At 42.3% G+C, this 15,039-nt stretch overlaps 1 protein-coding gene across 1 annotated transcript; it reads left to right on the forward strand.

The window, feature by feature from the left end:
• The first annotated feature begins 3,840 nt into the window (after window positions 1–3,840).
• Window positions 3,841–7,952, forward strand: sla1a (Src like adaptor 1a). The gene is made up of 8 exons (XM_035620156.2): window positions 3,841–4,006; window positions 4,493–4,584; window positions 5,286–5,385; window positions 5,594–5,680; window positions 5,892–5,995; window positions 6,331–6,462; window positions 6,938–7,058; window positions 7,384–7,952. The coding sequence occupies exons 1-8, from the start codon at window positions 3,972–3,974 to the stop codon at window positions 7,583–7,585; spliced, it is 873 nt and encodes a 290-aa protein (XP_035476049.1). The 5' UTR covers window positions 3,841–3,971; the 3' UTR covers window positions 7,586–7,952.
• The last annotated feature ends 7,087 nt before the right edge of the window (window positions 7,953–15,039 follow it).

Below are 15,039 nucleotides of genomic sequence, written 5' to 3' on the forward strand. Positions count from 1 at the left end.
ACGGTTTGCAAATAGGAGATCGGACTTTCCTAATGCAATTTCATCCAATTATGTTACCACTGAAATCGTTCAAAGGAATTCTGCTGAAGTGTGCCCGGGGAACATGAAGCTACAGTAATTTCAAATGACCAAATAAGCAAAGAGAAATAACACTGATGCCAAAAGTCATCAGAGAATTATTCAGAGTAATACTTTTTGAGAGGTGGGAGGAATGCATTAATGGATGTGAGAAGCAGGGGGTGGGGGCCTGATTACTTGCGCAGATGTTTTTGGTGGATAAGATGCTCCAGATGCCTGAATGACCCACATACAGTAACCACGTTATATTAATGATTACAGGCTCCAAACCTATAAAGGCTGTGTATCAAACTGTGGCTGAGATACATTCACTTGCGCACACTAGCCAACACACGCCCCGTTGCTGTCAATCCTGTGGCCTCGAGTCCTGTAGGGTCAGCCTCGCTTCTGCATTTAGATACTGCTCATTACAGTGAGAGAACACAACAACCACACGAGGGCTAACTACGGGTGTCCGAGCGTGTGGAATGCAATGTATTGTTTGTTTGGTTTTATTGCAAAAGAGGAGCCGTGGAGCGATTCGTTACGGCAACACTCACCTCTTGCCAGAGAATCCCCGGCCATGTGAACAAGTCTGGGTTAAGACTTCCAGAAAATAAATATAAATTATGATGGCAATTCCTTACAGCCAGTCATTTTGCAGACTTAGACAGAGGGTGTGGTAATCACTTCTCCATGAATTGTTCAAACACATGCAGACTCCTCAACACAGCAGCCACTGGCAACTGAGGCCAATATGTCTTTCTGTGTAGGCCCCCCCCCCAAAAAACCTAACAAATCATTGACCATCTCCAAAGTTGGTACTTCCCCAACATGCGCTTTAAACGGGCACAGGGACATCAATCACACAGAGGCTCTTTAACGCGAGCAGAGGCTCTGACAGCCAAATTGGAGCCTTAGAGCCTGCAAACACCTGCTGTACTGCTTTCATGAGCACTGTGTGAATGAAGGTATTTCTAACAAGTGTCTTTTTGTATTCACTCAAGAGGTGGACCTATGAGAAAGGATCATATTCTAATTCTTTCTTTTTTCTTACCTGCACGAGCCTTATTCATGGCCTTTGTCAAATAAACACCTGCTTAATCCAATTCAATCCAAATATTAATAGAGGCAAAACTCAGGCAGCAAGAAGTCTGGATTAATTACCTTAAATAGCCGAGGAATAAGTTTCTCATCTTCATCCAACAAAGAGTCCATTGAGCTGGAGGCCAATGTGGACAGCCCCACTGGTTGACTTTCACCTATGTTATGTCTGCTGGTGACGTATCCAAAGACACATATGGTCCTGGTACGTTCAGTGAGAGGAGCCAGGACCTGACAAGAAAAACAGAAAATAAAACAAGCCTTGTAGTCAAGGAAGCGAATGTTCCAGAGTGAGGAGACTGCTTGTATAATATCTTTGTATGCTCAAACACAGCGTATTTAAAAGTTCAGCTTCTGGTTGTTAAACTGGCTTTTCCTTGACCTACGGTCGACTACTGTTGCGTATCAAGGACCTGGTTGCTGACATAAAACCAAAACCTATCCGCATTGCTTAAAGCAGCACAACAGTTATAGAGAAAAAACAGCTTTCTAAAAATGTGTCAAACTGGCCACAGGAAATTCTGCGAATTCTATTCTTTACACAACACCATCTACACTCAACCTTGTATTTATTTTCATCTGAACTTGATGAAGACTTCCTTCCTCCTTTGCAGCCACAGCAGTTCCAGTCTTGGCAACTGACACCAGTCATCACCTGCAAAGCCACAGTAGCTTTTTCCTCGCCCCCATCAGAAGGACAAAAACTTCTTAGTTCAGCCACACACACACACACACACACACACACACACACACACACACACACACACACACACACACACACACACACACACACACACACACACACACACACACACACACACACACACACACACACACACACACACACACAGGATCAGGGATCAGGAAGTCAACAAAAAGGTGACCAAGTGTTTTCTTTCTACTGTTAATATCTGCCAAGACTTTAAACTCTACTGAAGCAGATATGAGGAGGTTTCCCTTGACAAATCTATATATCAAATACAGCCACCAAGTACGGACTAGTGTCCTCAATTCATATTTCAATTTTTCAAACTCCCAGTCAACGTTCAAGATAAGTTTACGTTGACAATGAGGCTCACTCAGAGAGGGAAAGGTGGTGGGAGAAAGAGGCCTTAGTGGTGTGGAGGGGACTAATCCAGGTTTTAATATGGAAAATTCATGAGCTAAGTTGTGGCACAGAGGAATAATGTTATGTAACCAGGCATCTGAGGCTTTCAGATATACTCAATCCCTCCTTACATAAGGACTGAACTTGATAAATGGTAAACAGTGTTATCTGACATATGGCTCGGAAACATCTGCACAGCTGCTCCAATAAGCGACACAGACCTACATCTTCAGGGGGTATGTTTTGTCAAAATCCGATGACAAAAACAAAAATCATAGTTCAAAAATACAGCGGAGACAATCGAATTTCGTTTTCTGGCCCCTGCCGTTAACTGGCGGCAGCGCTGGCATTATGGTTGACTCAATGCCAGCAGCCTGGCTACTGTCCAAAGCAGAAAACAACCATAACAATTTGAACAAATAACCTCGCGTCAAACGTCCAGTAATATTAATACGTTGGCTTGTTCTGTTTCTATCTGACCTAGTAGATAAAAGGCAAACTGCATGTTGTTTTTGAAGCCTCTCAATTCCCGGAGCTCTCTCCACGGAGTTCACGCCCGTCCAAGGTTCACTCTGGCTTCATCTCTGTCGCTCTCCTTCTTTGTCTGCTTTTGTTTCCACCGTCAACGGGATTCTTTTTCTCGTGCAAGGTTGAGTTGCTTTTTGTCAACTCGGCCGCTCCACCATCTGCCATTTCCATCACTGGAAAGTTCCTTCGTGCTGCAAATTGAGTCGTCACTTTTCTGCGAAAAATCTCGTCCCTGTGGCCAAGAGAATAACACGGTGACTGCGAGGCTCAAAGGGGACCGATAGAAGTGTGCATTGTCTTGTTTTTCTATCACCCTTACTGTGCAATCAGTTTTAACATCATAATAATAAAGTTTAAGCCAATTTCTGCTTAAAATAAGGATTCTATACAGAAAGATCAGTGTATTTCTGACTTTGAAGCCATGGGAAATAATAACACTACAAAATGAGTTTTAAAGCTCATTACTGGTCGGATGGGATCACATAAAACCTCTGCGTGTCCTCCTAAACATGAAAGTAGTGACATGTTGACGTCTGTTGGGCAAAACAGACCATCTGTCTAAAAGAGTTTAAATATGTAATGACAGGTCCAGTCTTGTAGAATTTCTGTTTTTAATATTTTGTCTCAGCTTCCTTTCTAACAGCCGTTAAGACAGAGGAATTCAGTGTTGCTTTACTGTACAACACAAATGGTTTAAAATGGTCAAATACAGCCACCAAATACGGACGAGTGTCCTCAATGGGCAATGAGGACTCAAAGTACTGGTGCTTGTATTTTCTAAAGCACTGTGGGGTTGCAACTAATGGTTATTTTCATTCAATCATTTTATTATTATTTTTTAATTTATGAGGGGAAAGGTTTGAGGGAAAACACTTTCATACCAACCAGTAGATGAGAGGATGTGTAACATGTATCATGGTGTGTAGCACAGTAAATATGAAGCCACTCTAAAAACATCAGTGAATTGTTGTGTTCGCTCTTCTTTCATAATCTGCTCTATGTTGGCTTCCTCATTTACAACATACAGGAAGTGAGTTTGCAGTCAGATGCAGAGCTGTCGCCACACTCAGTGACAGGTCATTCTTGTGAACCCGTGCGAACATGGCACGTCTCTAGGACCAGACACCGCTGCCACCATGCCCTGTATGGGCCATCATCTCCCGCACCACACTTGATGCCATCACAGCAAGCGAACTACAAATCCAACAGGTAGGCGTCTACATCTTACAACATCTGCTGCCTCTGCTTTGACCCACCCCCAGCTTCTGTACAGAGGGAAATGTTATTTCTCCTTTACGGTCAACCGTACACTATGCGACGTAGCTTGATAACATATATGTCACAGGCAGGATCAGTTGAAACGCATGCTCCCAAATGGGTAATTTTGATGAATCGTAATGTACATTATGTAAAATGACCTTCCAATTCGAGTGCGAGATTTTGAGATGTTGTCTGTTCTGAGTAAACAGAATCAGATGCCGCAATGGAAACTCAATGGCATGTAGCCTCAGCGTTCCTGTTTTGCAATGAGTCTGTTAGTCAAGAGATGTTCAGATGTGAGCTTAAAAGGAAGTTGTAAATGTTGTGGTGCAGAAGCTGAGAGAAGTTTAGTGGTATGAAAAAAGCACAGGTCGTTACCTGCGTGGAAAAAACTGAACAGATTTACATCTCTTTCTCTTTCTGCTCTCCCTTCAGGCTGGAGTGCATCTGGAGGATGGGGAATATGATGAGAGGTGTGTGTGCCCGGGACAAGATCGACACTCAAAACCATGTCAGCTCTCAAAAGAGTAAGACCTCCCTGACATTTTTAAATAACACCAGAACATTTTCTGAAGAAAGTGAATTTGTATGAAGAGGCAGTTAAAGTAGAATGCAGAGTTTAGAAAAGTGAAACAAACTGATGAAGAATGTGAACGGTAGCGTAAGTGTATGTAGTCAAATAAGGGTCAGTAATATCATCAATAGTATTTTGAGTTTGTGAATCCATGTTCACAAAGTTTTGCCGTAGAAATATTTTTTGAATGTGAAATTTTAGTATAGTGACTGGTCCCAGGTCTGCTGCACCTCCCCTGTCCATTCATTTCAATGGGAAAATTTCAGACAAAGCGTAGAATATCCCGAACACTATGAAATGTGATGGAAAGTGGTTTACATCCGATAATTTCCTGATTGAGCTGAACATTTTTAAAATATGGTTGGTAAAAAAAACAGTGTACGTACTTTGCAAGAGCTTAAGAGGAAGATTTCTCTAGTGCTGACAACTATTTTCCACTTTCAAAAAAAATGTGATTTGAACTGTGATTCGAAGTTCACCGATCTCTTGGCTTCCAGAAACTTATTTGCATATTGCAAAATGCACAGCTATCTTAATCTGACCGCATCAGAAATGTCATAATACAGTAAACTAAATAAAAATAAATTAATGATTAGTGTATCAAGGACCAGTAAAAAAAAAGAAATTGAGGTCTGTAAATATTGTTCTTTGCAGGTTCAGAAGACGTCATGGTGGTGGTGCTCCAGGACTACCCGTCTCCTCAGATCAGCGAGCCCATCTACAGGATGGGAGAGAAGCTCAGAGTCCTTGCACAGTACGATCTGTTTTTGCATTCTTGGTTAAAAGACAAGACAGTTTTTCACATTGGGACGAACACATTTTGTATACAGGAGATCACAAATGAATATGAGGAAATAAAAACAGTAATGAAGGGACACGTGCAGCCCTGAGCTCACAGTTTGGAGAAGCGCTCACACAAAAGGTCAGTTATTGATTCCTCTTTGCCTCTTTGTGGTTCTAAGGGGGGCTTATTGGTGGAGAGTTTGCTCTGTCCAAACAGGGAAGGAGAACTACGTACCAAACAACCATGTGGCAAAAGTCTTTCATGGGTAAGTCAAATTATACTTGAGCTAGTTGGTTTGTTCAAACGCACATTAAATCACTAACAGCAACAAATACCAAATGCATTTTTTTCACCATCTGTCTCAAGGGAGTAAATTGTAGTAGCCCAATGTTTGGGTTGCAGGCTACAATTTCAGGGGTATATCTTTAATATAAATCGGAAACATTCTAACTCGGAACATGTTTTTATTGTGTCAGTTGGCTGTTCGAGGGGGTGGAGAGGCAAAAGGCGGAAGAGCTGCTGCTTCTTCCTGCGAACAGAGGGGGCTCATTTCTGGTGCGGGAGAACACTAGGGAGAGAGGTAAGAGTGCTTTTTAATTTAGGAGAGATTTTGACTTTCAGAAATTGTCAGACTGATTTCTGCAAGAGGGAAGAAGCCGGACAAGACTGAGCCAGATCTGAGTCACGGAAAATGTGCTTTTTGCCAAAGAGGAGAGAGAGAAAAACGCCCCCGTTTTATTTTTGTAATGGCAAATTGCCAAATAAAAGTCTTTTTAAAACTCCCAAAGTGACAAGAATAGTCCAACATTTGCCCAAAATTACAAAATCGCGGTGATCTCGGGCCACAACATGCTTGGTGTTATAATTCAAAGCTCGTTTCACTAAATCTGTTGTGTCTTTTTCTTTATTCCTCAGGCACGTATTCACTCTCTGTGAAGCACAGGATCATACAGCACTATCGTATCTTCAGACTGGAAAACAGCTGGTACTACATCTCCCCCCGCCTAACTTTCCAGTGTCTTGAGGATATGATCAACCACTACTCTGGTGGGTTGATGCGCAAACACTTTGATAACATACAGTGGCTGAATAGAAAGACATAGGCCTAAAAATATACAAAAGGGAAACAAATTGTCGATCCACTTGTAAGGATAGAAACAGGCTTATACAAGCGCACAATACTGATGCAGTGAAAATAACTGATCATGTTCTTAATATTATAAATATTATATATCTTATATACACTTCCTGGTGAGTCAGACCCTATTTTTGGAACAAAACAGGAAGTGAACTAAAACATGCATGCTTGATAATGACCACTGGTGCATACAAAGTGAAAAAAGAAAAGGGTTGGCATTATTTCTTGTAGCAGTGCGGTTTTTCTGTGCGATATGGATCCTCGGCCCTTTCACAAGCGTGGTTTGTGTGTGCACCTGAGTGTGAGAGTGTTTAACGCAATTTGTGCAACGGAACATTTGCCTGAGAGCAGAATTACAGTAACCCTTCCTTTTCCCTCTTTCAGACTCAGCAGATGGCCTCTGTTGTGCATTAACCTCCCCCTGTCTGTCGGGCACGACCCCACAAGCAGACTGCGCTCCGCCTGTGGCCATGCGACGCAACTTTGACTGGAAGAAAGTAGACAGGTACAATATGGGCGTGGTGGTGATATTTTACCAGCTTTAATCAATGTCAATGCTGGCAGTCAGTAGCTTATTTCACCTTATTCTTGCCGTGGATGTCGAAATAGCAAAGATCAGATGTACGAATTTACAGTAGATTTTCACAAACTATGGATTTTATCTACAGTTCTAATTTATATATTCAATCAGATTATTTTTCACCTGGTCACTGCAGCGGATTTTGAATTGAACACACAAAAAACCGAGGCATCGATTGCATCCTTTTTGCACATATGAAGAAGACAATTGCAATGCTCAGATGCTCTGTTCTTCTCCGATCTCATTTCAGGAGACAGCTGGTCAGCACAGACAGCTGCAGTGACAACGGGGTGAGCTATGGTGTCAGAAACAGCATCGCCGCCTACCTGTCCTTCTCTGAGAATCAGCAACATGCACAAACACGGGCAAAGAGCAGGAAGAAGAAAAGTAAATCTGTCTATGCTCTCCCTGACAACAGCTTCGCCAACAACGACTATGACGATGACTTATAGAGGAAGCAGTGGAACGCCTTCCAGTGGAGGGCAGTAGGGAGAATTCCCTTTCAGAAATCTCTCAAAACTTTGTGAAGTAGAACTGGACAATAGTGCAATTGAAATGTGATGTGTATTCTGCACACGAGCCGGAGGAGCAAACACCCTGCCATTGTGATTGTGCAAAGGAGACTTGAAAGCCATGGGTGTGGTTCATTAATTTTACGAGGATCAATCGCTTATAAACTATCGCGCCTGTTCCAACCTGTGTTGTTGATGAATGTTGAATGGTTTAAAGGCCATATTGTAACAAGTGCTTAAACTTGCGTTGATGATCTTGTTGCCTCTCTAAGATATAAAGCACATGCAGAGCAACAACAGGAACAAGTTTGTGTGATGTTCGTGTCCACTCATTGTATCTATCCCTTTCACATGCACAGTCATTTGATACATGGTTTGAAAAAGAAATAGACAACTTTTTTGGGCTTAAACTTGTCATTATGATGTTAAAACTGCATGCACAGTTTAATGGCGACAGAAAAACGACACTGTATTGTTCACTCTGTCGGTGTGATTTGCCCTCACACGCAGTAACATGTTGGCAATCTGAAACTCCTCCTCAGACATTTCTCTTATCTTTGTGTTTTCATGTGAAATACTTGGCAGTTTTACTTCTTCATTTATCTAACATTCTATTTTACCCAGAAGGGAAATCACCCTTCAGTGGAACTAACACACACAAACACTGCACCCTTCCAAATTAAGGGGGGTCACAAGGACAAACGGTTTGAAGGCACCGATTTCAAGAACATGGGCCGTTTTCATTATCGTCAGCTATCAGAATCGGTGGATGTGAAACCTCAATGCTGCTGTGTTAACTTCCCCGGGAATATTTACAGTGAGTCTGAGCGCAGTTTCAGGATGTCTAAAGAAGGTTTGCCACAGAGCCTGTGACCCAGCCAATCTTCTTTATTAGTTTTCTTTACATTTATGAGCCAACTGTGTGTGACCAGTCAAGACGAGCTCAGCGTTTTACACAAGGAAGGTTACACTAGAGGATCAAATAGGTGCGTTGCCTTCAGGTTTTAAAGTCCTATAAAATACCTGCAAGTAGCCGTTTGGGAAGTGAAGCAGTGTGTGTGTGTGTGTGTGTGTGTCTGTGTGTTTGTGTGTTTGTGTTTGCGTGTGTGCAGTGGAACAATCACCGCTGCACCACGCAGAGACTGCTGTCTAGTCAGCATTACTCACTCCTCACATCAGGCTGCTTTTCCAGACCACGTGGAACCATGTCTGGAAAAGACTGGGGATGAAACCAATGAAAAATCGCGTGGACTTGTATTGATCAATGACAATCAATGATTCACTGACAGTTTTGGTCAGATGCAAGTCCCAGCTGGGGTGAAAAGGTGAAAGTGAAGATGATCTCGTCTGAATCAGAATGAAGGCAAAGGCGTGGGAACATTTGCCATCAAAGGCCCCTTTATATAAACGTAACTTTCCCTCTGACCCATCTGCGCATCCGTATTCACTCTCCCCATTCGTCAACTCTTCCCAGAGATCACCCGAGACTGTACTCTAACATTAATACAGATGAGAAAGACAACACCCCGTCACCCTGCCAGTCATCACACATCCGTGTGTGTGCACGGCGAAAACAAAGGCTCTCACTGGGGCAAAGAGCGGAAGAGTTACCGCTCGAACTTAAGAAAAGCGGACACCCGCGCAGAGCATGCTGTCTTACGGGAAAACCCCCGGTTCAAGATGACTTTATGATGACACAAAGGGGATTCGAAGTTGAGTCTCTTGTTCTCCATCGGAATTTTTGTTTGATGTTCCCATGGATGTGAGCACCAAGGAAAACACTTGAGCACTGCACTCCAGCCTTTTTGTCTTTCCCGGAACAGAAACAAGAAAGGGGAAGGAGAGTTGGGGCCCTACCACCACGTCTCTGTCTTTAGGGATCAACGCACAGAAAGCAAAAGGGGGATAAATGAAGGAAATTAAGAGATGGAAGACTTCCTACAGTCTGTTTTCTGTTCATCAGGTTCTTCTAATCTCACCACATCCTCCCCCTCTAGCCTGAGGCCCAGCTGTCCAAACCTCTGACTTCACCACTTCAGCGCTGGATGCCTGCTTGTGAGCCGCCAAAAAAAAACAATTTTCTAGTTGCTCTAAGAAGAAAAAAAAACACCACTCTCTAATTAAAACTGCTGCTTTCCCTCTCTGCACCATTGCTCTCATCACATGGAAGAGGTGGGGAGGCCGTGATGTGACGCGACGTTCAAGTCTAACTTATCACCTGTTCCCTAAGGTGTGGAATAGAAATGAGTCTGCAGATCTGTCTATGGCAGCTGCAGTCTGAACGATAATAAAGACAGCAACTTAAAAGTAGTCGAGAGCTGGAGCCAGAATCATCGTTGTGATAAAATTACCAGGGGGAAAAAATCATCAAATTAAATGGCGCAAATGAGACTGCTCTTGACAATTTTTGACAAAAACCTCTTGGTGAGGAGGAGGAGGTGAAATAACCTCTTCCAAAGAGTACTGTCAACAACACTGAGTGTTTGTAGCACATGAGAACCTGTCCCTTAATGTTGAACCAAGGGCCTCAGCCAATACACACAACCATGTCCAAGGCTGTCTAGAGGGCCAAGGGAAAACAAACAAAAAACCTAACATTGCAAAAAGAGGAAACAAAAGAACAAAACATTTGGATCTGGAAAGCTTCCATCAGGCAGAGGCATTCACGTGTTTTTCTGGGAGGCAGTTGAAGGACAGATATTTGGACATAAAGGAAACAACCCTGGTTTCGCTGTCATTCAACTGCCAGCTGAGTTCGAACCCAGAGCATCCTTCCGCTGCGCGGAACGAGCAAGTTGTAGAGGTGGAGCGCTCCTCTTGGCCAAAAGTTCCTTTTCCATGTGGAGAATCTCAAGCAGATGTTTGCCACGTGGCTCCTTACAAATAATTGGCACAGGCGCTGTGGTAAACTTAAATAACCCAAGTTGGTGTCACCATATATATATATATATATATATATATATATATATATATATATATATATATATATGGTGACACCAACTGGGGTTTTATACTGTATATATTTTATATAAAATGTGACTGCTTTGGCAAGATAAACATGTGGTAAGAATCCAAAGCTTAATACCTGTAGATTATTCCTGATGTACGCATGAGGATTTTGTGTCCTACCTGGCAGTGCTCATGTTCTTTCCATTGCCTGCAGCTCCTGTTGAATCCCATTTGTCGACAGTCATGAAAAAATGTGCGTCCGGGATGAGTCTGTACTTCTGAGTCAGAGAGGTGGAAGAGAAAAGGAGGGAGATGAAGATGGATCGGTTTCAGGTGGAAAAGTTGCCTACAAGATGGATCAGTCAGCGAGACAGAAACTAATATGTGATTGATGACACCAGATCTGCTGGGCTTGTCTCAATTATTGTAGCCTGACATTACATTTTCATCTGGTCTGTGATCAGACTGGACATTCATAATTATTCACAGTGTAATCAAGTAGGGTGAAAGTATACACTGACAGTCAGCTGTTGAAAAAACCCAGTTTAGACCACTTCCTGTTGTTCACACATTTCACAGGTCAAAGTGAAATGATGTCACTGTGGGGCGAAAAACCTTGTGTCTCTAAAACGTTAACTTTTGAGGGGAACCAAGAGAAACTTGTTTGGCCAATGTGCATTTCTGTGCAACAATGTTTGTGCACAACACAGCGGTGATGTATGAGCACATTGGCCCCGGGAGAAGAGACATCTTGCAACAATAACAACAACTGCTGCCAGGGACATTTAATCCCATTCTCTCGCACATGCACACACTCACATCTAAAACACTGATATCTTCTTTTATCCTTTATCTGAAGCAGATGTCTAAGTAACTGACTGTGGCCATGCTCTCTGTCAATCGTCGTGTTCCTCATGAAAACTATTGAATTATTAAGTGAATAGTTTGGCATTTGGGGAAACGCTCATGTATCCTTTCTGGCAAAGTGGTTTGATGAGGAGATTGATATCACTCTTAGATTTGTCTGTTGAAAATGAAGCGATATCCATCAGCCAGTTGGGTAGGCTAAGTACAAAGACTGAAAACAACTCCCTACCTTTCCATGAGAATATAATAGTCTTTCAAAAAATGTCAAACTCTTCCTTTAAGGAATATTCCACAGTTGCATCTCCACTTGCTTCCACATTTGGTGTCATATAATTGTTAAAAACTTATAATATTAAAAAAGATCAGCAGAAAAAAAGCATCAAGTAACACGAGGGGTAAGTAACAGGTCGTAGCTGTTAATGGCATCAGTTTTGTTTACATGGTTACAATAAATCCAGTTGGAGCTTAATCATTTGTATCCTGTTCAATTAGTTATTGCCACTTTGAAGAGAGCGAACTCCACTTGACATTATACATTTCTCTGCTGTAATATGTTTTGACGAAAGGTGCTGGTCAAAAAGTTGATTTACACACACTTTTTTTTGCCCCAGGCCCTTGGAGAGAGGCCAGAAATAACAGTACTGTCGTGATTGATTGCACTTTTGGCTGCATATTGCCACAGAGAAAGCTAATAACAATTTGACGTGGGACCAGCTTATTAGCGGGGAAACTGCTCCTCTGCAGACAAATCATTGGTAAAGCTCACTGAACCTCCAAGGACCAGACTAGAACAAGCAGGTGCTCTGGGGGGTTTCTGTGCTGTTACATGTTAACACATTCAAAGCTTTATGCTTTTTCATCTGAACTTTTCAGGGGGAAAACAGATCGAGTATGAAAAAGTGTCCCCTTTGCTTTGACGCTTATTGTTGATCAGTAATTTCATTAAAGCATTAAATGTGCTCTCAATTAAATCCTCTGACACAAAAGTACATTCAACAGCACTTAAAAAGTTATGAGCGTTACCCCGAAATTACACACTTCTTTTATTGCGATCCAATGTACACACCAGTCAATGTAGGTTTTAAATGTGCCTTTTGGCAGCATATAACTGTATAAGTCTGTTTGATGATAAATGCAGTTGTCTGCATTTATATCATGTTGCTTTCCAGGAAAAGGTTGGGGTAGTATTTCAAACTGCTGCATACCTCTCTCTCTTTTCCTAGACATGTATTAAACGATGAGATAATGAAGGAAGGCCTGCATTGCAGGCAATTCCCTTTCCAAGTACTGAATTGCGAAAAGTGTTACTGATAGTCTGTCTACATGAACCACTTAGGGGAAGGAAATTCCATTTCTTGCAATCATTCTCTCCATCTGCATCGCAACACATCAAAGCTCATCCATCTCTCTTGCATAAAAAACTGAGGAGGCCACTGGTTAACTATAAGCCACGCAGGCATCACTCCTCTTAGTCAGAGCTTCTCTCTTCAGGCTCTGCTTTGGCACCGATGAAACATCCATGTAAAAAAGCTGAACATCTTCGATGTCGAAGGAGAGACTGCTGGAGTCAAACAGGCAAACAGCTGGAACAGAGAAGAGGAGCTGCTCGCTGCAGCAGTAGCTGACGTGGAACTGCAGTACGTGTCACACACACAAACACACACACACACACACACGCACGCACACACACACACACACACACACACACCGAAAACACACGCCAGTGCAGCTGGAGACACTCGAGATGCCTGTCTGACAGCCAGCTAGTGAACCTCAAAGTTGGGTCTCGAAAAGCGGGAGCCAGAGTGTGTTTCATTCCAACAATATGCAGTACTTAAAGGGTTGGGAATGTACACAGACTGACGGGTACATATATAGGCAATGAACAGACTGATAAACACACATGCAAACTCACATTCATACACAATCCAAATACCAGCATCCTGTGAGGTATGAATTTGCCCTCTGACACAGCAATTTGAACTGAGAAACTGTCGAACACATGAGTTTTCACAGAAACCTTCCTGCTGCATAGATCCAGGTGACTTGAGGATCCACTCGCTGTTACAGAAAATAATCACAAGTTAAGCTGCTGAATCATAATAAATATGACCTTGTTTATTGGACATGACTGCGCTTAAAGCCTGATGCAAGACTGCATATCTGTGGGATACTCCCCTTGTGTCGACTGTTTCCACAATGGGGTTGTGTTTCATCTCTGAATTAATTGCAAAACTCTGGCCTACCACAGACAGAGGAGTAATGGAAAAACTTATTACGATGGGTCTCGACAGCATAACTTTCCAAGTCTCTGTAATGGCGAATAGATACATGGAAAAGTCATTGTGCCCCCAATCGTCGGCCGAGTCCCTCTCACTCTTGAGCCCTCTTTCACTCAATTATGTGACCACGATGAAGTCATCATTACTTAATCTTCCCGTGCCAATGCCAGTCAACCAACAATTTTCCCTCAGCATTGTCCACTGTGTGCAAGCAGCACATGGAGCCAGATATGTTTGGTATGTGATTGGTCTGGGTCAGCGGGGCTATTTGTCACATCCAGGGAGGGGAACATTCCTTCAGTCCTGAATCCAATCTCTCTCCGACTTCCTCATTACATAATCCATCGGGATGTAGACTCTACATACCAATAAGTCTGCCATCTGTATATTCATAAAAGCAAAGTGAAAAAGTCGCAGTTAAAGGCCCTAAAATTGACGATCAAAAGCACTGTGAGGTGACATAACAACATACACTTTACATTGGTTAACTGGTTTACATATTGACAAGTGCTGTTTAATTAAATCTGACAATGTTTATTTGGACACATCTTTGGTTTAGTTTACGGTTATCGTAACCTTGACGTCATCTGAGGAGTTCTGTTGATTAAAATCAACCCAATTATAGGCTAACGTATTCTGCAGTTGTGGTCTGACATCTTGTGGGCAATGTGAGAAACTGTTGTCACAATGTGTCCTTAGCAAAAGCATGACCGTCACCAGATTAACCTGATGTGGGGGCCAGTAATACCAAATGCAAATGATTAGCAATGATATTTTCGTTTGTGATGTTTAATTGAAATTAAATCATCTAGGAATGTGTTTGACACAGGGCCCCGGCCTCTCCAAGGCCGGTTGATGACAAATGTTGTCCATACATGAACCCCCCAATGGCCCGTATCCTACCATATCATAGCATGTTAGTGCAGCATAACAAATTTACAATGAATCAAATTGCTAAGAAATCAAATGGCAAACAATAAAAAATAGGATCTTTGAGGTTTGGAGCTCACTGGGCGCAGTTTTATACTCTGCCCGATTGCAGCCTTAAACCTGAAATCAGTGTGTTGAATCTTAATATGTATCATCAGGAAACTTCCCGTTATCTGTCTTGCTGATTAATAGCCAGTATGTTATTTCTGGTTCCTTGCTGTCCATAAAGATTTAGCTTTGATGTATTGTACTTTTATACAGTGTCGAATCCCAATTTTTCCGAGAGGAAGCGGGGTGGAGGTGGAAAACAAAAAAACACGGAACCCTTTGCTTCTCAATCTATCGGGTACATTTAAATGACGGACC

Source organism: Scophthalmus maximus, chromosome 22 (assembly GCF_022379125.1).
Source record: "Scophthalmus maximus strain ysfricsl-2021 chromosome 22, ASM2237912v1, whole genome shotgun sequence".
Taxonomy (NCBI): domain Eukaryota; kingdom Metazoa; phylum Chordata; class Actinopteri; order Pleuronectiformes; family Scophthalmidae; genus Scophthalmus; species Scophthalmus maximus.

Coding starts and splice junctions, on each gene's coding strand:
- sla1a (XM_035620156.2), top strand. CDS start 3,972: ATGCCATCACAGCAAGCGAACTACAAATCCAACAG. Junction 4,007..4,492: donor GCGAACTACAAATCCAACAG/GTAGGCGTCTAC, acceptor CTCTCCCTTCAG/GCTGGAGTGCATCTGGAGGA. Junction 6,463..6,937: donor TATGATCAACCACTACTCTG/GTGGGTTGATGC, acceptor TCCCTCTTTCAG/ACTCAGCAGATGGCCTCTGT.